General features: G+C 42.9%; 1 protein-coding gene and 1 non-coding gene across 2 annotated transcripts in view; one reads left to right on the plus strand and one right to left on the minus strand.

Annotated features, from left to right (window-relative positions):
• Positions 1-233: 233 nt before the first annotated feature.
• LOC121999433 (vesicle-associated membrane protein 727-like) overlaps positions 234-26,667 on the plus strand; it is a 44,063-nt gene continuing 17,629 nt past the window's right edge. The window contains exons 1-3 of the mRNA XM_042554118.1: positions 234-476; positions 551-746; positions 942-1,062. Of these exons, the coding sequence (XP_042410052.1) occupies positions 287-476; positions 551-746; positions 942-1,062 (507 nt within the window). The 5' untranslated portion in view covers positions 234-286. The remainder of the gene's footprint in view (positions 477-550; positions 747-941; positions 1,063-26,667) is intronic.
• Positions 8,790-8,895, minus strand: LOC122003189. The gene has a single exon (XR_006117851.1). It is a non-coding gene; the product is annotated as a small nucleolar RNA R71 (small nucleolar RNA).

Below are 26,667 nucleotides of genomic sequence, written 5' to 3' on the forward strand. Positions count from 1 at the left end.
CCTTGGAATTTTTGCCCTGGAAGACTATTTTGGACGATTTTAGCAAAATTATTATTATTAATGTATTTTCTTCATTCCTATTTCTGCTATGATGTTGTCATCTTCAGTTGATTTCCATAGACAGTGCGCAGATCTGTATGTCGCAAGTTCTTGAGAATTCACAATTGTTGCTCCCTAATTGTTGGTTTTATTGCTTGTGAAAGTTGAGATCTTGTCTTTTGTTTCTCATCTACATGTGCGAAGATAGATTTTTTTTGCCGATTAATTGGATAATTTTTCAAGAAACATGAGCCAGCCACCGTTAATTTATAGTTTTGTGGCTAAAGGGAGTGTTGTGCTTGCTGAATACACTCCCTTTTCAGGGAATTTCAGCACTATTGTTGTCCAATGCTTACAAAATTTGCCTCAAAATAATAAGAAATTCACCTTCTCATCTGATTGTCGCACATTTAACTTCCTGGTTGACAAAGAATTTGGTACAGTAAATGAAATTTTACTTCTGTACCGTGTTGGATATTTTTTTTCATATACCTGCTTTTCTTTTGTGTAGTGTTCCTCATGGTAGCTGATGAAGCAACTGAAAGAAGTGTTCCATTTGTGTTTCTAGAACGTGTCAAGGATGATTTCATGCACCACTATGGACAAAGTATCAGTGGTAACAACTCCCATCCACTCATTGATGAGGAAGATGATGATATGTTTGGGGACAGATTTAGCACTGCTTACAGTCTTGATAGGGAATTTGGGTATGTACACATTGTTGCACTTAAGCTTCCAATTTATCAATTTCTTTGCCCTTGGTATAACATGAGATGATCTTCACAGGGTTGATTGGAATTTTCAGTTAAAAACATTTGCAACTAGAAATAGTGGGATTTTACAGTTTGTTAGTTTAGTTGTAGTTGTTTGGTCATACTTTAACATGTGACTGCTTTTTATAGTCTAAGGTTGAAGGAGCATATGGAGTATTGCATAAATCATCCAGAGGAAATGAGCAAACTTTCAAAGTTGAAAGCTCATATAACTGAGGTTAAAGGAATAATGATGGACAATATAGAAAAGGTATGTTGTTGCTAGCCCCGTTACTAACAACTTAGCAAGTTGTAATAGCACTCTGTAAACATAAGTTTACTACTTTAAAATGTGGTCGTTTTATGGATTTAATGCTGAGTATTTGAGCATTACCATATGATGTGACTGATGCCAACATATGTTGCTTAATCATTTTCTGTTCTTTTAGGTGTCTTATTATATAGTAATTCCATGTTGTGCAAACAAAGATCTTGATTTTTTCGATCGTATGATTATGACATGTAGTTTGAATTATTGTACTCATCATATGTGGGAGAATATTGAACACGCATGAGAACTATATGAATATGAACAAGCTAGATAGTGGATATTATTAGATTGCATAGTTGGGCAGTAAGCCTTCTTTCTTGTGGGTCAATATCTGATTCTGGACATAGATGGTAAGCCTTCTTTCTTGTTGAAAATAATTATTATTAGGTTCAGATGATATCAAATTAAGGAAAATAGTAAAAAATTAAATTGTGGACACATGCCAAGTAATAAACACTAATCAGGTTGGACAATAGTAAGGAATCAAATTATTAATTCGTGTCAAAATGCATGTGTACCTAGCTGATCTTTTTGGACATAATTGTGGCATGGGTGGTGGCTATGATCTTCAATATGTTTAGTGTGTTCATAAACACTAGACTATTTATAATATAGATCATTATTTGATTGTCACTTGTCCACATCATCTTAGAGTTGTGTATGATTGCTCTATGCATCATCTTGTTTTTTTTTTCATGTTACCAAGTTGTCGCTTAGGAAAGTACCCATTTTATATAGCTTTCACTCTAACTAAGTGACAATTGATCTCTATATGATTTTTCCTCTTGTAGAAAAGAGATGGAGGTTGTTTATGGTAACTCTCTTGACATTATATAGCTTTGTTGGTCCTTTAGGAGCACATCTGAACTCGATCACTTTCTGCTTAACCTAGAGAAGCTTACATGCAGTATGTATTAATAGTGTTCTTTGCCTTTGCATTCAATCTGATTATAGTATCTCTTTTTGTTCGTTTATCAAATTAGATTGCCTCCCAAAAGGATGCAAGGGTGAGATGTAAACCTGCTATTCATAGGAGAACCTGCCCATAATTTGAACATTACATTGATTTCCAAACAAGATTTTTTTTATTAGAGCACTCTTTAGATACACACAATTCTTTGCCTTCAAATCATCATGACTTGAAGCCTTAAAGAATTGATGTCCCTGCTCTTGAAGAGTATAGTGTGAGGTAGTTCAATTTTCAGCAAGTCTTTTGCACCTTTCTATCAATCAATGGCTCCTTCTGTCTGTACATTAATTTAACATTTGAATCTGTAAGGATATCAATTGGCTTAACTTCCAATATCTCAGTTCCTTGAGCACATCATATACATATTTTTATAGGGAGAGGTAAATGTCTTCCTACCTATATGCTAAGAAAATATCTCAACCTGGGTTGGAAGTATAGATGAAAATAGGCTTTTAGCCTCGTGATCAATCATCACTAGTTTGATGAAAGCTTACACAACAATAAGGTGAATACCCTTTTCTAGCAAGAGAGATAAGATAAAATAGTGAATGATCGAAGACATTTCTGATCATTTTAAGATGAAGGAGAGCAAAGCTAAATTTATCAAATCATGCTCTAAAAGATTGCTTTAGACATCCAGAAATTATTTCAATTTGTATATCACACTACTCTCCTTTTAAGTATCAATTAGAAAGGGACTTTCTTTGGTTTAGATATTTTGCATTCCAAATTTAGTTTGTCGGTAGTTCTCATTGCAAAACCAGACTGAAAAGCTTTAAAATTGCTTGATTTGAAGTGTTAGAAGGATAGAGATCAGAAAAACTAGACTGGCCTCGTTAGAGCTAGAGCAGATATTTGGAAAAAAATAAATAAATCAAAATTACATCTTTACCATTTCCACTCTCATTGCATTACAAGTGCAATAGGAAACCAGGTTAATCTTTTAGCATGCCCACTATCTTATAAAAAAATTTAAAAATGCAATAGGAAACCAGGTTATGATTAACTTCATTGCAATAATTTCTGGTTTGGATTATATTAAGTTCCCAGGAATGATAGATCTATCACTATATGATGTGGTTGAGATAATTGATGAATGTTTATCTTTTTAAGCATTCCAATTAGTCATCTTGTTACCTGCTGCTCTTACTGCATTTTCAACTATGATTTTTGGTCTTGGTTTACTAATATATTATTTATGTGTTTTTACAGTTTACAAATCTCAAGTACTCCAGAGTTGAAATTGATGAAGTGTGGTTCAAGTGGGTTGAATGCATGCTAGATTACATTTGAGTAGGAAAGGTATTTGATTTTTGAAAACTTTGGATGATGCATGCATTTGCATGGAATGTAAATTGTGTATATTGTCCCATGTCAATTTCTTTCTGATGGTGATATTCTAGGACTTCTGCAGCATGTATAATTCTTCTGTTTTTGTTCTTTGCTATAGTTAAGCAGACCAAATGATACTTTTGTTTGATAGATTAGAACAGTGGATGTTTTAACTCAGAAAACTAGGCATTTGAAGGTGAAAAGCGGTGAGATTAGGGGAATGAAAGGCGCAAGAAGAATGGAGCAGTATAGCAAGTTGAACAGATTCTGATTCTCATAATTTAATGTAGCCTCAGCTTGATTTTTGACTCACGATGTTCTACCTCGATGTGTTGTTAAAAGAATGTTCTACCTTGATTCTGATATCTATTAGCTTTTGATGTAAAAAGAATGTTTGTGTATTTTATTGATATTGTTGTAAGAAGAATATTTATGTAATTTGTGAATATTTGTATATTTTATGGATACTGTTGAATGAAGAATATTTGTGTAATTTGTGAATATTTGTGTTTTTTTTTTGTTACTGTCGGTTTTTCACTGTTTCGGAAATCAAATTTGTGCTGTTAAAAAATATTGATATTACATCGGTTTTCCACCGTTGCAAAACTGGTGTCATTAACTAATATTACATCGGTCGTATACCGCTGCCAAAACTGGTGTTATTAACATATAATATTACATCGATTTTACACCGTTGATGAAACGGTGTCGTTAAGTGATACTACACTGGTTAATAACCGATTCAAACACCAGTGTCGTTAAGTGATACTACACCGGTTTTAACCCAATGTCTAAAATGGTAGACCTTTTACATCGCCTTCATAGACATCGATCGAAAATGTAATAGACACCGGTGGAAAATCGATGTCTATGAGGGTTTTTGTTGTAGTGTGGATCCGCGAATGGCCGTGCAAACCTGCACGGTCATACCCCCCCCCCCCAACAACCAGTAGCCAAGCAATGCATATAACGCCCGAAAATTCTCAAAGTAATTTTACAAATATTCTATGATTTTTCTGGAATTTTAGAATATTTTTATGGAATTTTTAGAGTAGCAGAAGTAGCAAAATTAAATAAAAACGTAAAATAGCCTAAGCGGGAATTGAACGCGAGACCTAGCGAATCCTACGACTTATAGATAACTCTAGTAACCAAGGGGCCCCAGTAGAGGTGTGCTGAAAGAAGAGGAGAACAATTCTATTTAAGATTTAGTTGGGTGGTAAAAATCACTTAATATAAATAGAAAAAAAATAAGTGATTTATTGTTATAATTTTTATCGGCAAAATCTCTTCTCCCTCACCCTCACCCGACGCCGCCTCCCTCTCCTCATCCTCTCGGCGCCCAAGTCCAAGAACACCTAGGGTTTCATCCCTAGGGTCGTAGGAGCACATTCCGGCGACGACTCCGGCACAAGGACGCTCCCCTCGGCGAGAGGAAAGCATAGAAGTAGGAGGATCATCGAGAAGACCTTCTTCTCCGGAAAACTAGCGATCAGATTCATAAGAAAATTAGCGCAGGATGTAAGTAACCCCTCACCTGCAGTATAAGTAGTTAATTGTAGGTTTTTCATGGCTTAGTTCGCATTTATGTTCTCAGTTTAGCCATATGCAGAATTAAAGTACACCAGGTGCTCGACAAAATGACTAGTTTAGTTAAATACTACAGTAGGCATTTTAACAGCTCAGATAAATGCCCTAGATGCATTTTTAAATAGCATACATAGCCTTGCTTCAGTTTATATGGGATTACGGTCCAATGGGTGGGCTCCCATAGTCGCCTCTAGGTTCAGATAACCTAGCTCTAGGTTCAGATAACCTAGATAAAAAGCAAGATATGATAAATCAGTATAAACAGTATTTTACTTTATTAGTGGCACTGTACTGGACCTCAGTTGTCCTTGGGTTGGGCTCCCATAGTCGTCCCTAGGTTCAGATAACCTAGTAACCCTACTAGTTTCGGGACTTGCTACCTCGGGCCTAGTTAGGGATGCGCGCACAGCAAGTACAGATGCTGGGCCCATCAGCAGCATGATTAGTATTTTTATCTATTTATAAAAATAGTTTTCAGACTTCACGAAACAAATATGTGAATACAGCTTAGTCTTTAGTTTAGTTCTTATTGTGATGATAATTAGCTTAGCTCATGTATCAGTTCAGTTCTTGTTGATACACAAATAGTCATGTTTCGAAGTTGACTATCATGTTCAGTATTTTAGTATGATTCTCATCATATTTATTAGCATAGCATGTTTTAAAAGAAAGCATGATTTCATTTAATGCACATTTTTGTGAGTTAGATGGTTTCTTACTAAGCTCCCAAGCTTATAGTTGCATTTTCCTTATACTGCAGATAAGGGTAAAGGAAAGATGGAGTAGCGGAGGCTGGAGGCAATGCGATGAAGATGTGTGTAAGCAGGAACTTGGAATGAAGATCTTTGGGAGAGAACTAGCAAATTAAGAACTTAGTACTCTTTTAGTATTACTTTTCTGCACTCTTAGATGTCTAAATATCTTGATTCATGAAAGTATGCACCAGGTTATGCTTAGATTGTTATTTGTCATGATAGTAGATAGCTAGCTATGAGTATTGGCATGCCCAGTAGTAGAGTTATGGTTGTAGTTGAATTCCTAAAAATTCTGTACGAGGTCGGGTCTGATTTCTGCGGAAATCAAAAACCCAATCGATCAGCCGATCGATTGAGCAGTCCTCAATCGATCAGCTGATCGATTGGAAGAAGTCCCCGCGTACAGAACGCTAGGGAGTCGATTAGCTGATCGATTGGGGAGCCCTCGATCGATCAGTCGATCGATCAAAACGCGATCTATCGCGTACAGAGAACTGATGAGTCGATCAGCTAATCGATCGGCCATGGATCAATCAGCCGATCGATCGAGAATTTAATTCCTGCAAACAGAGAGCCTCTGAATCGATCATCGGATCGATTGGCCAGGCTGGATCGATCAGTCAATCGATCCAGACCTGACTCCGTGCACAGTAGCGAGTTGAGTCGATCAGTGGATCGATCAGCCAACTCCAATCGATCAGCCGATCGATTGGAATGTCTTATTTCAACTAAAAATGTCTAAGTTCATTTTTTGATCAAATAGAAAGTTAGTCTCCCTTCTTAGCTTATGTATGACCCCAGAAGTGTACTCTGAATATGAGTCTCAGATTTTATAGCAAATAGTATATGTTTTAATTAGTTTAGTTTTTCTGCACCTTATAGTTCAATCTAGCATAGTGATTGTAACCCCCGGCCTCACAGTTTGGTCAGTAGGAGGTGGGGTGTTACAATGCACAACCGTGCAATCCTGCACGGTCGTGTCCCAGGACAAGTGCCCCAGATACACACGACCGTGCCAATTAGCACGGCCGTGCAGCACGACCAGAGACAAAAGAAGGCACGACCGTGTCAATTATGCACGGTCGTGTAGTGTAACCAGTGTAGAAGGAAGACACGACCGTGCAGATCTCGCATGGTCGAGCCACTTAACCCAAAGGGAGGAGGCAGTTGGTCGTACGGATCTCGCACGGCCGTGGCACGGGTCGTGCAGCGCCCGTGCCCTAGCTTATAAAAGGGTCAAGAACCCTATTCTCGAGATTATCTTTGGTTCGGGAATTCGTTCCTCTCCTTGGGAAAGGGCTCTCCCCTTCGGGGGAAACCCTAGAGCCTTCATTCATCACCATCCTTTGGCGTTCCATCCATCTCAAGAGTAAGGAGGCATCCCCAAGACATCGGAAACCTCGACAAGCATCTCTTCTTCCACTTTTTCTCACATCAAGGGTTGTAAGTATGCTTTACTTTATGTTTTGGGGTTGTTCTTCCCTCACAATGGAGTAGATATCCTCTTCTAGGATTAGGAAGTATTTGTAATATGATGGAGATGTAGAACTATGTAGATTCACTATATTTATATTCAATGACTTGTTAATGCCTTGTTCATGCTTGATGAATTTATATTTCTTTGCACACTTTGTTGATTGATGTGGAGGATCGTTAATCACATAAAGGGGATGCCCTAGAGCGTATTGATCAAGGTACCCTAGTGACAGGAGTAACCCTTTCCGGACGTCTTGGACGTTCCCTTAAAAGGAGAAACAATCCCTTAGGAATTACTGCTCTCATAGAAAGAGTGCTCTAGATCTTATACCCAAGGGGCCCTAGTGACAAGGGTAACCCGTTCACAGACGTCTAGGACATTCTCTTGAAAGGAGAGGCAATTCCTCCATAAGGAAGTAGGAAACCATACCAAATCTCTACCTTTATCCTTATTGTTATTTACTAGACATGTATTCCTGTGATCTACCGAGGCACCCTCTTGATAGGGGTTAACCGTTACAGGATTTCACAGGAATCGTCTCTATTCGATACTTAGGGATATTAACCAATTTAACTTCCTGCAAGAGCATGGACATAGTGAGTAGAAACTAAGCAATCTATGTAATATCTCCTAGCATTATAATGAAATCGAAATCCTGGAATCCATCTCCCAAAGCTCATTCCCTCCCAGATCAATTCTCTCTCTCTCCTCTCTCTTTATCTCAACCTTCTTTCCCTCTCTTTAATCACACTCGTTAGTTCATAAGTGTCAAAGCCAACTTTCGACCATCTAGCTAACTTACTTTGTGACATCTCTAATGCCTAATCAACAGTCCCTGTGGTTCGACAATCTTATATATTACTAACGACGAATCCATGCACTTGCAGAATCGTAACAAGTTTTTGGCGTCGTTGCTGGGGACTATTCACATTAACATTAGTAGATTAGCAATTTAGTCAATCTAGACTTGTGAATAGTTTTTGTTTTTCCATTTTCATAATTCAAAAAAAATATATTGCAATTTTTTTTCCATATACATAATCTTCTTGCTTGTCTTTAAATTCTACATTTATTTTTTTCCTAGCAATTTAAATTCTGCATTTTGTTTCTTGTTTTTCATATATCATTTTATTTCTTATCTTTAATTCTTCTTGAATATCGATGAGAACTAACATGTCAAGCTGGCCCTTAAGAGATTTCTTGGCACCTATTTCTGCAAGATTTATGTCTCCCATTGTGCAGTCTCATATTGAAGCAGAAAATTTTCAACTAGACCCAAAGTTATTTTTCATGATACAAGGTCACAAATTTAGAGAAGTATCAGAAAGTCCTTATCTACACCTTGAGACATTTCTAGAACTTTGTGATATGTTGAATTGTGAAGGAGTGTCAACAGATGCAGTTCGATTAATAACATTTCCTTTCAGTATCAAGGATAAAGTAAGGACTTGGTTATATTCCCTCCGTCCTCAAAGCATCACAAGTTGGAAACAATTGGAAAAGTAATTTCTAGATCATTTTTTTCCTCCAATTAGAACAATTTATATGAGGAATTGCATCACAAATTTTGCTTAGGCATATGGAGAATCATTATTTGAAGAATGTGACAAATTCAAGAGTCAATTTAGATAGTGCCCTCATCATGGTTTGGAAAAATGGTTGACCCTGTACATATTCTATAGGGGGATTTCTTTCTCAGATAAGTATTTGTTAGATTCATCAGTTGGAGGTTCTTTTATGGACAAGAGAGAGTGTAGGCGAAGCATATACATTGATTGATCAAGTAGCATTGAACCTCCATGAATGGTTAAGAAAAAGTTGGATGAAATCTCCCTCAGAAATTCAAGAAGTAAAAGCCATATATACAAGATAGTCTGTCAAACAAAATGTAGTTCAACCACCCAAGAATGTTGAAATTCACAAGTCACAGAATGAGGAGTTCAAACATTTGGGAGAAAAGATTAATAGCATAGTTTCAAAATGGTTCAAGGAAGACTTTCCTCCTACACAGACAAGATCTAATGTAAATGATAATAATTTTAAGTTAAGAAGTGACAAGAATCATGAAGAACTACTGAAGAAGGTATTGGAATCCCAAGGTTGTTTCGGTGTGATCAACAAGTTAAGTTAGGTCCTATGTGTTTTTAATCTTGTGTCTAAGTGTGCAGGAGCTTAGGAGCACAGGTAGTCGAGTGGAAGACGCAGCTAGCGAGAAGGATGGCATGCGGTACGTCCGAGGGATGAGGCGTTGTGGAAGAGTACACCGACGGATGAGAAGGAAGCGTGTAGTGGTTCTGAGGGACGAGAAGCCGGAGCGGAAGACTGCTCGAGGAGCAAGAGACGCAGCTAGCGAGAAGGTCGGCACGGGGTGCGACCGAGGGATGAGGACTGCGGATGAGTACATTGGCGGATGAGAAGGAACCACGCAGCGATTCCGAGGGACGAGAAGCCGGAGCGGAAGCCTGCTCAAGAAAACCAGAAGTTGTGTTCGGGTGAGCTCTATTCTGGATGGAAGAGATCACCCAAGCGAGCGGAAGACTCGATCTGAGGCAAACGGAGCCGGAGCAGAAGATCCGGGCTGGAAAAAGTCAACAGGATTGACTTTTCCCTTCGGGGCGCCCGGAGTTGACTTTTTTACTAGATCGCGTCAAACGCAATCTGAACGTTGGGGGATAAAGTTTTATCCCCCCCCCCCCCCAAGGCGTCCGGAATCCCTTCGGGGTGCTCCGACCAAGGCTATAAATACAGCCTTGGTCTAGAAGCTTTTCAACAACTCAAGCAATTCATTCTTTTTACACTTGTACACTTTCTCTGTAGTTAAGCTTCTGTTTTCTGCGCTTCATCGTTGTAAGAGGCTTCTCCGCCTGAAGGAGTTTTTAGTACGATCATTTTGCTTGGATTAACAACCTCCCCGGTTGTAACCAAGTCAAATCTGGTGCCTTGTCTTTTCTGATTTACTTTATATTTAGCTAATTTATGCAAGTGTTAGTTTAAGAGTTCGAGAAGGGTTTGTTTTTTATTTTCAGGCTATTCAACCCCATTCTAGCCGGCCGCCGTGATTCAACAAGTGGTATCAGAGCTAAGGCGCTTTAGGAGGACTAACCGTCGATTGAAGCAAAGATAATGGTCGGACCAAGCATCTACCTGCCGAAGTTTGAAGGGGAATTCGCTAGCTGGAAAAAGCGAATGCAGGTATTCTTTAAAATTGATTTTGATTTAATGTTAATTATGGAATTCGATTTTACAACACCAGAAGGTAAGGAGAAACACCACTGAACAAAAAAGGAGCAGGCTGACTACGTGGCAAATGGAAAAGCTGAGTATCATCTACTAACCGTTCTTCCGCCACAAGAAGTCAACCGGATCGGCAACTACAACTCCACGAAGGAACTTTGGGAGAAGTTCCTTGAGATGCATGAAAGAACGTCCGAAGCAAAGCTCGTAAAATGAGATCTACTCTGCAACTAGCTCACCAGCCTACGACTTAGGGAAGATGAGACAGTTGTGCATCTGCACTCAAGGATAAAGGAAATCATCACCGGACTTTTGAATCTCAGAGAGACGGTAAGTAACCGAGATTCGCTAAGGTACGCATTAAATTCTTTTCCGAGAAATTCAAAATGGGCGTCACTAGTAGATGCCTTTTACATTTTGAAAGATTTAGAAAAAATTTCATTAGAAGAATTCTTTTCGACATTTGAAGTGCATGAGTCAAGATGTGCAGGTACGAAGGAGCCTAAGCACAACGTCGCCCTCAAAGCATCGAGAGACGAACCTGAGTCGGAGTCTTCTCTCGACGACGAGGAAATGGTAATGATGGTAAGACGGTTTAAGAATTTTTGTAAATCTAGAAAATCTAACCATCCGCAGGGGAAAAAGAAAAGGACCATCCGCTGCTACCACTATGATGAAGAAGGGCACGTCAAGGACAACTGCCCCAAGCTAAAGAACAAGGACAACAAGCCTATCCAAAAGCGCAAAGCCCTTAAGGCGACGTGGGACGATACATCGTCCGAATCGGAAGTCGAGGTTGATAGATCGATGCGAGCGATAGGGGGGAGGGTGAATATCACACTCTTTTTAAAACTTTTCTTTTCATATTTCAAAATAATTCGAGTAAGCAGCAGAAAATATAAAGATACAAGTTTGTTTACTTCGTTCGGAGCCTAGCTTGACTCCTACTCGAAAGCCCGCGATCCTTGATCGCACCGATGGGCAAATCACTATAGCCTTTCTTTCCGAGATCCTCGGAAAGAAGCAGATCGTACAAATGAGTAAGATAGTAACAACCCTACTATCTTGCTTAAGTGAATTACAATGAAAGCTTATATAAAAATATACCGACAAGTAAATGTAGTTGAAGCTTTGGTCGGCACTTCCAGATAGTGTGGCTTGTTGAGCTGATGAAGGCTTGTAGCACGGTTTGCTTGCAGAACAGAGCTTGAGTCGATCAGAAAGAGTTGTATAGCCGCAGACTTTGAGCCTCCTTTTATAGGTGTACTGAACATTCGGTCGACTGATCCTCCTGTTCGGTCGACTGAACACACTCCCCTCCTTTCTGGCTGGAGTTTGACGTTGGCTCGATCTCCAGCAATCAATGCTCTTTAAGGGTTTGGTCGATCGATCTCATTTTTCGGTCGACCGAACAAGTTCCTTCCCTGTTCGTCGTGATTTGCCGAGATCAATAGTTAATGCACCTTTAATGTTGATTGGTTCGGTCGACCGATCCATGGGTTAGGTCGACCGATCAGTGTGCTTTCCTTCTGCTCTAATTCGTTGTTGTCTGTGCTGAGTCATCTGGGTTTGGTCGACTGATCATCAGGTTCAATCTACCGATCAGTATTTGATCGGACTTGGACTCTGTTCTGGTCTGGTCTGAATACTGCACTGATTTTGCCTTGTTCAGTCGACCGGTATAGTGGTTCGGTCGACCGATCCAGTTGTACCTACAAAATAGTGTTAAACAAAAATCTCCTGCAAAACAGATATTAGAACAATAATATTATAATGCAGGAGTAATATGAAAGGCAGTAGAACTATCTTGATCTCAACTTTGAAACCTTCCCGGTTTCTTCAGTTGGATCAGCGACCTTAGGTTGTTCCCTTCAAGAACACGACCTCACTGTCACTCCTCTAGTTTGTTTACCTCAACCTACCTGCCAAAATTTGATCCTCCAGATCTAGTTTAGACTTTTCACTCAGCCTTGATCGGCTCCCTAAGACTTTTCTCTTGATCTTCGGTCTTCCAGACCTCTTGATCACATTGCCAAGCTTCGAGTCCCCTTAACCTACTTGGACTTTCTGGGTTCTACGATCTACTAAGATTTCTCCTACCTAGCCTCCAACTAGGTCTTTCCCGATTGAGTAAACATCCTGCACACTTAGTCAACTTGTTATATCATAACAAGACTTAACTTGAACCTTTGACAACTTCAAAACTTAGATTTGATTCTGGTGCAACTTACACCAAATCTCCCTCTTTCTGATATTTGGCAACAAAGGTTCAAAGTTAAGGCAAAATATGCAATAATTAAATAAACAAGCAATTTTAAATTTTAACTCTCCCCCTGAGTTAAACAACTCCCCCTGAATTCACTATCTCTCCCCCTTTGACACACATCAAAAATAGGGGAAGACTCAAAAACCAAGTATAAGTAAGATTTAAACCTTAAAGTTTGAAAATTTTAACACTTTAAAAAGTTTAGCTAGGTTTATAAAGAGAGTTGCCCTTTTATTTGTAAAAGAACACTAACAATCCAGTATAATTAAAATTCTCAAGGTATAGTAACTTTGAAAGGTTGACCAAGTTGTAAAAAGATCTTACTAAGTTTTAAAGTTTTGCTAAGTTTTAGAAAAATATTTCACCTGAATTTTTCAAAGATAATAAATTTAACAATTGTAAAAGTCGAAAAATATGAAATCCAAGTGTAAAATAAGAATTTTACTAAGTGTAAAAGGTTTTTGAAAAATAGAAATCTAAAAGTTAAATTATAAAAAGTTTTTGAAAAAGTTTTTCAAAAATAATTTTGAATACTTTTAAAAGTCTAAAAATATGAAAGAATTGTACTAAGTGTAAAAAATTTAAATAATTTTTGAAAAGGTTTTCAAGAATAATTTTGAACACTTTTATAAATCTAGAAATAAAAGGTTCCACTAAGTGAAAAATTATAGAAATATTTTGAAAAATAATTTTTTGAAAATTTTTGAAAAATTTTGATTAAGATAAAAATGTGAAAATTTTAACAGAGTTGAAAAAGTTTTTCAAAAAGAGAAGAAAAAAATAATAGTTCAAGGCTCCCCCTATAATTGATGACAACCTAAAAGTCCAAGCATGGGCAAAAAGACTAAGGAAAAATGTCCTTATGAAATGTCCAACCTTTGTACAAAGTTAACTACCATAAGATAGTAGTAATTAGTGTTTAGGACTAACCAGGTTTTCACTTGCTAGTCAACTCAAATTGATCTATGTATGTTGTTTAAATAATTTTTAAATTAAGTTTAAATAAGATTAAGTTTAAATAATTTTTAAATTAAGTTTAAATAATTTTTAATAAAGTTTAAATAATTTTTAATTAAGTTTAAATAAGACTAAGTTTAAATAATTTTTAAATTAAGTAAAAAAATTATTAATTAAGTTTAAAAAGATTAAGTTTAAATAATTTTTAAATTAAGTTTAAATAATTTTTAATTAATTTAAATAAGACTAAGTTTAAATAATTTTTAAATTAAGTTTTTTAAAAAGATTAAGTTTAAATAATTTATAAATTAAGTGTAAAAATTTTTTAATTAAGTTTAAATAATTTTTAATTAAGTTTAAATAATTTTTAAATTATGTTTTTTAAAAAGATTAAGTTTAAATCATTTTTAAATTAAGTTTAAAAAAAATTTAATTAAGTTTAAATAATTTTTAAATTAAGTTTAAATAATTTTTAATTAAGTTTAAATAAGATTAAGTTTAAATAATTTTTAAATTAAGTTTAAAAAAATTTTAATTAAGTTTAAAAAGATTATGTTAAATAATTTTTAAATTAAGTTTAAATAATTTTTAATTAAGTTTAAATAAGATTAAGTTTAAATAATTTTTAAATTAAGTTTTTAAAAAAATATTAAGTTTAAATAATTTTTAAATTAAGTTTAAAAAATTTTTAATTAAGTTTAAAAAGATTAAGTTTAACTAATTTTTAAACTAAGTTTTAAAAAAAAATAATTAAGTTTAAAAAGATTAAGTTTAAATAATTTTTAAATTAAGTTTAAATAATTTTTAATTAAGTTTAAATAAAATTAAGTTTAAATAATTTTTAAATTAAGTTTAAAAAATTTTTAATTAAGTTTAAAATGATTAAGTTTAAATAATTTTTAAATTAAGTTTAAATAATTTTTAAATTAAGTTTAAATAATTTTTAAATTAAGTTTAAATAATTTTTAATTAAGTTTAAATAATATTAAGTTTAAATAATTTTTAAATTAAGTTTTTTAAAAAGGTTAAGTTTAAATAATTTTTAAATTAAGTTTAAAAATTTTTTTATTAAGTTTAAAAAGATTAAGTTTAAATAATTTTTAAATTAAGTTTAAATAATTTTTAATTAATTTTAAATAAGATTAAGTTTAAATAATTTTTAAATTAAGTTTTTTAAAAAAGATTTAGTTTAAATAATTTTTAAATTTAGTTTTAAAATTTATGTTAATTATTTATTAATTATTGCATTATTGAAAAAGGTTGTTGAACTCATGTTAGATTCAAACTTAGCTTTAGGTTAATCAAGCAGACTTCCTAAGGATAAGCTTTCAGTTCAGTGGCGAGACTTATGGTCTTCTTGTGTATCAACGGTGGACCACTGCTGAAGACTTTCCAAGCTGTTCCTGTCCAAAAAACTTAATACTAAATTCTGGTCTAACTAGCCCATGTTTGACTGGGGTAGCTTCGGTTAGATCCACTAAGTCTAGTGCACCAGGTAGAATTCCATATTCAGCCTAGACATGCCTTCGACAAAGTTTCCTTGATGTACTATCATTCCAATCCATTCCGATGCTATGTTGTAGGGTTTGGTAAACATTTTTCATCTAATCATTCTAAGCAGAAAATAAACCTAATCCTAAGTGTTGAGTTTGGTTAATCAAGTTGGTTGTATTATTTTTCTACTTGATCCCCCTGAGTCATAGCTTAGATAAGGTTTATCTAAGTAATGAATCTGACTCTTAGGGATTAAGTATAGGTTTGGTTCAATTTGGTTGGTTAAAAGTTTTGTTTGAACCCATGCTTGGACTTGACTTCTACCATTTTGACTGATTAAAGATAAATATGATTTGTTTGTTTTATTCGGTCTATAGCCAAGTCCCGATTTATTGTACACAGCTCATTGTGATCCAAGTACCATATTTAGGCATTTGGATCCCAGTTCGAACCTATCCAACGTTTTCTTGAGTCGCTTAACTTGACCTTTCAAGTTGAAATTTTCTTCCTCAAGTTTTTTAACTTGAGTTGAAGTTCCAACTTGAACTTGGTTAGTTGAGTCACTCAAGCTAACACATTGCTTAAGGTGGTCTATTTCCTTAAGTAACAAGTTGTTTTGTTTTTCTGATTTTAATAATTTTTTAAACAAACACTTAATTACTTTAAGCATATTTGACTAAGAATAAATTGTTACCATATTTGGATCTTCCCATCCGTGGCTTTTGTCGGAATTGAGGTCGATCTCGGACTTGTACTCTTCGTCGGAGTCGGAAACTTCATTTTTTGCCATAAATGCAAGATAGCTCGAATGCTTTGTGATCCTGTCCGAGTGATGAGTGGATGGACGCTGGGAACGTGGCGCTCTCCGCTGTCTACTGCTGGTGATGTGGATCTCCGCCGCTACCTGCAAAGAAGTCAGGCCGGGAGGAGTTTCCCGACGACGACCCTCCGACGCTCAAGTCAGGCAAGAGGAAAACGATGAAGTGGCTCCAAAGATGAGGGATTGCGTACCTCCGGTGAAGTCTGAGGGCTCTTATATAGAGCTGTGGGGAGGCTTATGCACACCTACCGAGGCGTACACGTGTCCTTTACCATACCTTAGTATGGGCTTACCAGAGGAGCATGCCTGACACCATACTGCTACAGTCCGAGCACCTCTCTGATGGGACGGCAGAACCTTCCGTCGTAGGATTCTGCGTATGACTTGGTCGTCGAACATGCCTGTTGTTAGAAGATGTTCCCTAATGTCCCTTTGTCCTTGTCTCCTTTTTCCCCGCGCTGAGCGTCTAGTCGCTCGACAGGCACATCACTTCTGACCTGGCGTAGGTGTTGGCCCGACCGGGGAGATTCCCGGTCGCGTGCTCGGTTGATATTGTTCCTGCCCGTGTTGCTCTATGCCTCCGCCAAGCGGACTACCCGCTCGGCCCGGCGACCCTTTTCACTACGAACGTCGGAAACCTGACTCCCCGTCGGGTTGTCTTTGATTCCGCTCAGACCCGTTCGGCCGGTCGACCCAACCCTTATCCGATTGACCGGACCTCATGCTGACCCTTTTGACTTTTGACCTCTACGTGTCATTGGGTCCCCTCAAAGGGGGTCCCCCATCCTTACCGTCGGATCACTTGCCTCCCCTTCAAGTCTAGTCGAAGGAGGCGATTAGTCCGACTGACTGGACCGCTAGTTACGCCGAGCGACGTCTCTGTGAAACTATCCTCCGCTCGACCCTCACGGGGTAGCTATGACGTCAATCAACGCCAACATTCCTCGGATCTCTTCGAAATTTGTGCCAATATTCGACATTAAGGCCGGGCATGCGCTCTGTGCCTTGTGAAGGTGCTCATTAAATGCACTCCAGTGGATGAATGTCACGTGGCACTGCTACCGTCATCGTACGATGGCGGCGTCACGGGCGACGAGACCGAGGCGGTTTGAAATGGACAGCCCGATAGAGTCCTTGGTTTTTGCGACCTGCATCCGACGACTGATGTCGTTCGGGCCCAACCCTATAAAGCTCTCGCCTTCTTCCGCCGCCGCATTCCTGCTTTCGCGTGCCCAGAAGTTTTCCCTATTGTTCTTGCTCCGGTGATCCTGCTGTTGCTTCTTCCGGCGACCTCTCGCATTCTTCCTTCGATCTTCTTCTGCTTCTGTAAGGTCCTTCTACCATCTTCTTTTCATTTCTTGTTTTTCCTCGTGCTTTCTTCTTCTCTTCGTGTTCTCATCTCCTGGTTACGATTGGGTCCCCTCTCTTAAGCTTTTTTCCCTTTCATCCATCTCTTGCTCCTTTTCCCACTCAGCTTATGGCCAGCTCTTCTCAACCTCAAGACCCAGCCCTCAGCCTATGGTATACCACCATGGAGTCGCGCTTCGATCGGAGCGACGCCGAGATTCTGATGGACAATTTTGACATCCCCTCTGACTTTAAACTATCTTACCCTCCCCCTCCGCTCGGCCACACAAACCGCCGCGCAGAGCTATCTGTTTTTTCCGCGACCAGTTCATAGCCGGTCTGCGCTTTCCACTCCATCCCTTTATCGTAGAAGTCTGTAATTTTTTTGGCATTCCGCTCAAAAGCTTAGTCCCTAACACCTTCCACCTTCTATGTGGCGTTGTTATCTTGTTCAGAATCCACAACATTCCCCTCCGACCGGAGGTCTTCTACTATTTTTATTATCCTAAATAGTCCGAGCTGGGTACTTACATGTTCCAGGCTCGGCCCGGTTTAGTCTTCTTTAATAAACTGCCCTCTTCCAATAAACATTGGAAAGAGTACTACTTCTATCTTCGTCTTCCCGAACGGGCCCTTTTCCGAACCCAGTGGCAGGTCGGACCGCCAACCTCCCCTGAGCTAAAGAGGTTCAAGACCCGACCGGACTATCTTCACACTGCCAACATGCTAGCCGGTCTGAAGTTCGACATCAATAAGTTCTTACCTTAAGGGGTGATGTACATATTTGGTCTGAGTCCGATCCGGACTCCCCTCCCGAGCAGCTTCGGTAAAAATTTTACTTGTGCATTCGCCTTGATTGCTAACTGATTTTCTCCTTTTTCCTTTGCAGCGGACATTGTCATGGAGTCCGTGATGGCAGGGATTTTGAAGAAGAAAGCGGCAGCGCTCGAGGCCGCAACTCCCAAGGAGATGGAGTTGCTTAGCGTTGAGCCGGTCGGCTCACACGAAGGGGAGAGCGAGACCCACAAGGAGTCGGCCGCTCAAGCCTCTCCCCGGGATGTGGCAAGAGGCGCCACCCCCAGCAGGGGACCAACCGTCCAGGAGGAAGGCTCCGCTCAGGAGGAAGAGCGCCCTCTCTGACAAAAGAGGCGCCGAAGGAAGACACAACTTCGATCGGCCACTTCCGCAGTCCAGCCGTCCGAACGGACCACCGCCGATTCTTGCGGCAAAGCCCCAGTGGTTGAGGCGATCTCGTCCGATCGGACCCCTTCCCAACTGGACGCGTCCGCGGACCCCCTCGAGGCCATACCTGTCAGTGCCCTTCCGCCCTCTCCCCGCCGAGTCCAACGCTCGCCTATTTTGTCCCAGTTTTCTGCACCGGCCTCTGATCCTTCCCCAACTTCCGCTCAGATTACTCCCGGTCGGCGTCGTACCATCAGGGTCGTCCTGCATCTCCCCACCGAAGAGTTGATGCCCGAGTCTGATCGGCCAACCGCGTCTGAGCACATGATCACCATGAAGGGGCCCCTAGCCGAGATATGGGTCGACGCTCGGGCACGTGTCACCATGATTCCACTCGGCAATCTGGCCAACAGTCATATGCAGCAGGCCATTGGGGTAACTATGTTTTCTTTGGTGTCTTCTACGCGCTTTCTCCGATCGGCTATTAATGATTTTATTTATGTCAGAGATGGGTAGAGGAGATTGTTGTCTCCAATCGTCTGGCCATGGTGGACGAAGAGTTAAAGAGGTTAAGGAGTTCGGGCGGCGCGCCCTCCCAGGGTCCTTCATACGCTAAGCTGCAGAAAGAGCTCAAGAAGACCCAAGATCTGTTGGCGGTTGAGCAAAAGAAGACGGCCGCCCAGGCCCATACTATGGCCGAACTCGAATGACAGGTCAAGTCACTTGACCGGAAAATAAGCCTAGCCACCGATCGGCAAAAGACGGCCATCGCCGATCTGGAGAAGAAAAACGTCGAGGTGCGGGGCCTGGAGCAACGGGTCAAAGAGCTGATGGAGCAGCTAGATGGCGAGAAGGCGAGCCGCTCGGGTGAAGCCATCAAACATAAGGACGAGATGAAGAAATTACAGGAGGCTCTTGAAGCTTCCCAAGCTACCTTCAAGGAGTACCAGGAGGCTGAGCCAGGCCGAGTCGCAGCCCTGAGGCTGAAGCACATCCGCTCGACCGAATTTTCAGAAAAAGTGTGCGAGCGGATGTATACTGCCTTTGAGCTTGCCATCACCGCCACGACGGACTATCTGAAGTTCAAAGGTCAGCTCCCTGACTCCGCCAGCATCCCGTCCCAAGATTATGTGGCGCTCCTTAGCACCATCCCTAAGGACCTTTATGATTTTCTGGAATAGAAGTCTTTATGTAACTCGGCCGTTCGGCCACAAACTTCCCTTTTTGTAATTCGGCCGCTCGGCCTTGATTCCTCTGATTTCAATGAAAAATTTATCTGTGTTGTGTAACTTCGTTTTTACTTTGCATGCTTGTGGGTGATTGGTCGGGGCCTATGATACACAACCCGGCCAACTAGGCCTCCCGAGCGGGCGTAGGTGGCATATGACTTGTCACTACTTTCCCTTGTCGCTCCTCTTCAAGCGTCTTTCGTTCCGGTCGGGGGGTTTATAGTCGCCGGTCCGACTCTCGGGTTTAACGTAGGAGCTCAACGGTCTTCCGATCAGGGGGTTTATAGTCGCCAGACCGACTCTCGGGTTTAACGTCGGAACTCGACGGTCTTCCAGCCGGGGGGTTTATAGTCGCCGGTCCGACTCTCGATATTTAACGTCGGAGCTCAACGGTCTTCCGGCCGGAGGGTTTATAGTCGCCGGTCTAACTCTCGGGTTTAACTTCGGAGCTCGACGGTCTTCCGGCCGGGGGGTTTATAGTCGCCGGTTCGACTCTTGATATTTAACGTCGGAGCTCGACGGTCTTCCGGTCGGAGGGTTTATAGTCGCCGGTCCGACTCTCGATATTTAACGTCGGAGCTCGACGGTCTTCCGGCCGGAGGGTTTATAGTCGCCGGTCCGACTCTCGATATTTAACGTCGGAGCTCGACGGTCTTCCGGCCGGAGGGTTTATAGTCGCCGGTCCGACTCTCAATATTTAACGTCGGAGCTCGACGGTCTTCTGGCCAGAGGGTTTATAGTCGCCGGTCTGACTCTCGATATTTAACGTCGGAGCTCGACGGTCTTCCGGCCAGAGGGTTTATAGTCCCCGGTCCGACTCTCGATATTTAACATCGGAGCTCGACGGCTTTCAAGGCTAATTTCAACACGGATGATATACGCCCTGCCGAGCAGCACGGGGTCTTTGTGTAGTCGATCGTTCGGCGAATAATGCCAAATGTGTTTTATCACTTTGCTTCCTACATTAAAAGGACACAGGAGACCAAGACATACATAAAATGAATTACATCGGCGCACCTCTCACCCAGCTCGGTACGGCTGGAGATGATTTGCGCTCCATGGTCGATCCAGCTTCCATCTTCATCCTCCAAATAATAGGCACCCGAGCGGAGCTTTTCGATGACTTTGAAGGGGCCCGCCCAAGGAGCCTCCATCTTGCCAACGTCCCCGACCGGCTTTACTTTCTTCCACACTAGGTCGCCGACCTGGAATGCTCTAGGGATCACACCCCGGTTGTAGTTCTGCTTCATTCTCTGCCGGTATTCCATCAGCCGGACGGACGCCTTGGCTCGCTCCTCGTCGATCAAGTCCAACTCCGTCTTCCTCCGCTCGGCATTGTCATCATCATAGTTTTGGATCCGGACGGACTCTACGCCGACTTCAACCGGGATAACTGCTTCGCCTCCGTACACTAAATGGAATGGTGTGACGCTTGTTCCCTCCTTTGGGGTCGTGCGGATTGCCCATAGGACGCCCGGCAGCTCATCCACCCAGCTTCCTCCTATGTGGTTAAGTCGAGCCCGAAGAATTCTGAGGATTTCTCGATTGGTTACTTCAGCTTGGCCGTTGCTCTGGGGATACGCCACGGAAGTAAAGTGTTGTTCGATGTCGCCCGTTATCAGATATAAGCCGGCAAGGAATGCCGAACTGACAGATTATATGCTGCCAAATAAACCTTTTGACCATCTGCTCGGTGATCTTAGCCAGTGGCTCGGCTTCCACCCATTTGGAAAAGTAGTCAACAGCCACTAGTAGAAACTTCCGCTGACCGGTCGCCATAGGAAACGGACCTACGATATCCATTCCCTACTGATCGAAAGGACAGGACACTGTAGATGCTTTCATCTCCTCCGCCGGTCGGTGGGAGACGTTGTGGTACTTCTGGTAGGAGAGGCACGTCGGCCAGAAGTACCCGGCCAACAGGATCTTCCTAGCCAGCGATCGTCCGCCCGGATGTCCTCTGCATGATCCTTGGTGCACTTCCTGTAGGATGTACTCGGCGTCCTCCGAGCTCACACATTTCAAAAGTGGGCGGGAGAAAGCCTTCTTGTAGAGTTAGTCTCCAACGAGTGTGAACCGGCTGGCTCTCCTCCTCAATAGCTGGGCTTCCTCCCGATCGGACGGTGTCGCACCTAAGCGCAGAAACTCCATGATAGTTGTCCTCCAATCGCTCGGGAATACGATGCCCTCCATCCGGTCAATGTGCGCCACCAAGGATACTTGCTCAATTGGCTGCTGGATGACGACCGGTGATATTGAAGTTGCGAGCTTGGCTTAACTCATCTGCCGCCTGGTTCTCTGCTCGGGGTATCTTCTGGATAATGACTTCTCTGAAGTAGGTCTTGAGCTTTTCGAAGGCCTCAGCGTAGAGCTTGAGCCGAGTGTTGTTAATCTCAAAAGTGCCCGAGAGCTGCTGGGCGGCCAGCTGAGAATCTGAATGGAGTGTCACCCGACCGGCTCCTACATGCCGGGCTGCCTGCAAGCCGGCTATGAGGGTCTCATACTCCGCTTCATTATTTGTGGCTCTGTAGTCCAGCGGGACGGATAGGTGCATCCATTCTTCTTGGGGAGAGAGTAATAGCACACCAATCCCGCTCCCAAGCAAAGTGGATGATCCATCCATAAATATTTTCCACATAGCTTCGGGCTCGGGATTTTGCACTTCGGTAACAAAATCTGCTAAGGACTGCACCTTTATCGCCGAACGGGGTTGATACTGAATGTCAAATTCACTTAACTCCGTTATCCATTTGATGAGCCGTCCGAACGCTTCTAGGTTCAGCAGCACTCTTCTAAATGGGCTATTTGTCCGGACGATGATTGTATGTGCTAGAAAATAAGGACGAAGTCTCCGAGCAGCGAGGACCAAAGCAAAAGCCAGCTTCTCGAGCCCAGTGTAGCGAGATTCAGCATCTTTTAGAATATGGCTCAAGAAGTACACGGGTTGTTCTTCACCGCTCGTCCTCACTAATGCCGAGCCTACTGCCTGCTCGGTTGAAGATAAATAAATACAAAGCGGCTCACCTAGAGCTGGCTTGGCTAGCATGGGCAAGGAGTTCAAGTATGTCTTCAGCTCCTCAAACGCCCGATCGCATTCCTCGTCCCAATGAAACTTAGTAGCTTTGCGTAGGATCTTGAAAAAAGGGAGACTCCGGTTGGCAGTCTTAGAGATGAATCTTGACAATGCAGTTATCCGCCCGGTCAAGCGTTGTACTTCCCTCAGATTTTTTGGGGGCGACATATCTTGCAACGCTTTTACCTTGCTGGGATTTGCCTCTATGCCCCGTTCGGTCACTATATAGCCCAAGAAACGCCCACCTTTTGCTCCGAACAAACATTTCTGAGGGTTCAGCTTGACTCCATACTTCCTCAGTGTTTAGAAGGTCTCCTCCATGTCCGTAAAAAGATCAGCCGCTCGGACGGACTTGATGAGAATATCATCCACGTACACTTCTAAATTGCGTCTGATCTGCTCCTTGAATACTTTGTTCATCAAGCGCTGATAGGTTGCTCCCGCGTTCTTCAGTCCGAACGACATTACATTGTAACAGTAAGTGTCGTCGGCTGTGAAGAAGCTGACCTTCTCTTGATCTTCTCGGGCGAGCGATACCTGATGGTAGCCCTGACAGGTGTCTAGCATGCATATCAGCTCGCACCCGGCTGTGGAGTCCACCAGTTGATCAATCCGAGGTAGAGGGTAGAAATCCTTTGGGCATGCTTTGTTGAGATCCCGGAAATCAATGCAAACCCTCCACTTGTTGCCCGGTGATCCTGTCCGAATCGCCGAATCAAAGGACGCTGGGCACGTGGCGCACTCCTAGTCGAGGATGTAGGCCTCCGTCTGGTCGCACGAATCTCCGGCGAACCTGCACAGAAGTCGGGCCGGGAAGGGGTTCCCGGCGGCGACCCTCCGACGCTCAAGTCAAGTAAGCGGACAGCAAAAGGTGGCTCCAAAGCTTGTAGAATGCGTACCTCCGGCGAAGTAAGAGGCTCTTTATATAGAGCGGTGAAAGAACTAATGCACGTCCACCGAGGCGCATACGTGTCCGCAGAGCTTACCTGACACCATACTGCTACAGTTCAATCACCTCTTCGATGGGACAACAGAACACCTTGTTGTCAGACCTAGAGTATGGCCTAGCCATAAGACTTGACGGCTGTCAGAAGATGTTCCTATCCTTCATCCACCGCCCGGCCGGGATGTCTGTCCGGACAGCCGACGCGAAGAGCGTCGTCCGGACGGCTTTAATTCCCTGCGCCGGCCGGCCGGAGCGCCCATTATGTCCTGCCTTCTCTTAGGCCTTCCGCTCGGTCATTATTTACTATTTCATTGAGCATCGGAACCCCGACCCCTGTCAGGGCGTCTTTCACTATCAGACGTTTACGGGCAGGCCGATCGGCCTGCCTTTTTTCATGTGTCCGGTCGGCTCACCCTTCTTCGACGGACCACCTGGCCCTCTGACCCCTCGTTAGGGGGTCCCGGGCTCTTACCACCGGATCACTTGCCTCCCCCTCGAGTCTAGTCGAAGGAGGCGAAGTCCGACTAACTGGACTGCCGATCTGATTGAGCAATGATTGCTGCATTGGGCCGCTCGGCCAGGCGTAAGGATGCTCATCCGTTCGGCGGTATCTTGTCCATGCCTTGTGTTTTCTTGGCATCCATGTCCGATGCTCTCCCCTATTACCCATCACGTGCGCTGTGCACGGTAAGGGGAGTTCATTAAATGCGGCCAATATCCTGCTGACATGTGGCGATCGTGCGTTTGTCAGCGTATGGCGGTGGCGTCACTTCCGATGGGACAGCCGCCGTTTGAAATGAACGGCTGGATGATGACCTCGTTATCAACGACCTGGATCGGACGGTGTAGGTTGCTCCCGGGCGGCGATATAAAGCCCACGACTCCGTTTCCGCCGCATTGTTGCTTCCTCCTCCTCCGGCGCTCCTCTGCTCGTTTTTTTCTCCGGCGACCTCGCCCCTCAACTCTTCGGCAACCCCAGGCCCCCGTGATCATCTTTCTTGCTCGTAAGACCCTCTTTCTCGTTCCCAACGTTTTCTTCTTGCTGTTAATCGTCTTCTTCAGTCGGTTTTCCTCCATTCCTTGCTTGAACCTTCCCCTTTTATCCCGCATTCATGTCTTTCGATCATGACTAGTACTTCGCAGTCAACCGGCGGTGCTCCGGGTCTTTGGTATTCGACCATGGAAAGTCGTTTTGACGAGGAGGACGCGTTGCGTCTCACTCGGACTTATGACATTCCTTCCGACCACCAAATAGTATTAGCCACACCAGCCGATCGGCCTCATGAACTGCCGATCGGCACAGTTCTTTTTTTCCGAGACCAATTTCTGGCCGGACTACGCTTCCCACCCCATGAATTTTTCCTGTAAGTCTGCAATTACTTCCGCATTCCGCTCGGCCAGGTAGTTCCCAACTCTATCAGGCTGCTGAGCGGAGCAATAGTTTTGTTCAAACTGAACGGCATCCCCTTAGATCCAAAAATTTTCCACTACTTCTACTATCCCAAGCAGGCCGAGTGGGGAACTTTTGTTTTTCAATCTAGGATAGGTTTCGTCCTCTTCGACGGCATAACGAGCTCCAACAAACATTGGAAGGAGCACTTTTTCTATATACGTTTTCCCGAACGGCCGACTTTTCGTACCAAGTGGCAGACGGCGATGCCGGCGCAACCGGAGCTCGGCAAATTTAGAGGTGACGCGGCCTACCTGCTCCTTCCGGAGTAATGCACATATTTGGCTTGTCCTCTACCCCACCGATCTGCCCTGCAGATGAGTAAGTTCCCTTATCTTCCCGCTTGTTTTGTTCTAACCGATTTATTTTTTGCTTCTGCAGCTGAGGCGGTGACGAACAAAGAGGTCGCCGAGCGGGGCCTTGGTATAGCTGATCCGACCGGCGAAGCAAGTGCGGGGACTCAGAACGCCCCTAAAGACGTGGTAGCTACTACCTCCCACGAGGAGGCAGCGGGCGACACAGAACCTCCTACCCAAACTGAGGTGGAGGGCCGCTCGGCCGACGATGTTCCGCTAGTCACTCGAAAGCGCCGCCTCTACTCCACTTGATGAGCCACCGCCCGAGCGGGGCGCGGATGCTCCGATGTTGTCCGGGACGGTTTCCCTCGAGAGTACTCCGACCCCACATGGCTCTCTGAGGTGCCGCCATCCAGCCCTTCTAGAACCCTGCGCCGTATCAGGCGTTTGGGCGACCTTCCCTCCTCGTCCACCGGTAAGGTTGATGCCTCTCAGAGCGAGCCGAGCGGCTCGAATTTAATTAAGACCGTTCTGTGCCTCCCCTCAGAGGCATACATGGCTGCTGCTGATCGGCCAGTGGTCCCCGAGCAGCAGATCACCTTGACGGGCCCATAAAAGCGATGACTCCCGGGCAGCTCGGCGACAGCAACCTCCAACAGGCTACCGGGGTATGCTCTTCTTCTTTATTCGTGTAATTGAATTAAGTTGTTAACCTATTCCCCTTTGCTCATAGAACTAGGTGGAGCAGATTGCCATTAGCAATCGGTTGGCCGAGCTGGAGGATGAACTGAGAAAACTTAAAGCCGCCGGGGACAATCAACAATCGACGGCCGCTCTGGAGAAGGCCAAAAAATCACTTGAAGCCGAACGGAAATCCGGCTGCGAGCAAAGTCGCTCGCTCGAGGCGATGATCAAGCAACGAGATAAGGAGATCAAGACAGCGACCACCCGGAAGCTCCAAGCCATCGAGGATATGGACCGGATGAAGGTGGAGATCCGGGGACCGGAGCACACGTCAAGGAGCTGGATGCCTCGCTGACTGCCGAAAGATTTGAAGGATCTCCAAGCTGCCAGCGACGCTGCCCACGCCGAGCTCAAAGAGTATCAAGAGGGGGAGTTGGCCCGTT

This window comes from Zingiber officinale, chromosome 7A (genome assembly GCF_018446385.1).
Source record: "Zingiber officinale cultivar Zhangliang chromosome 7A, Zo_v1.1, whole genome shotgun sequence".
Classification (NCBI taxonomy): domain Eukaryota; kingdom Viridiplantae; phylum Streptophyta; class Magnoliopsida; order Zingiberales; family Zingiberaceae; genus Zingiber; species Zingiber officinale.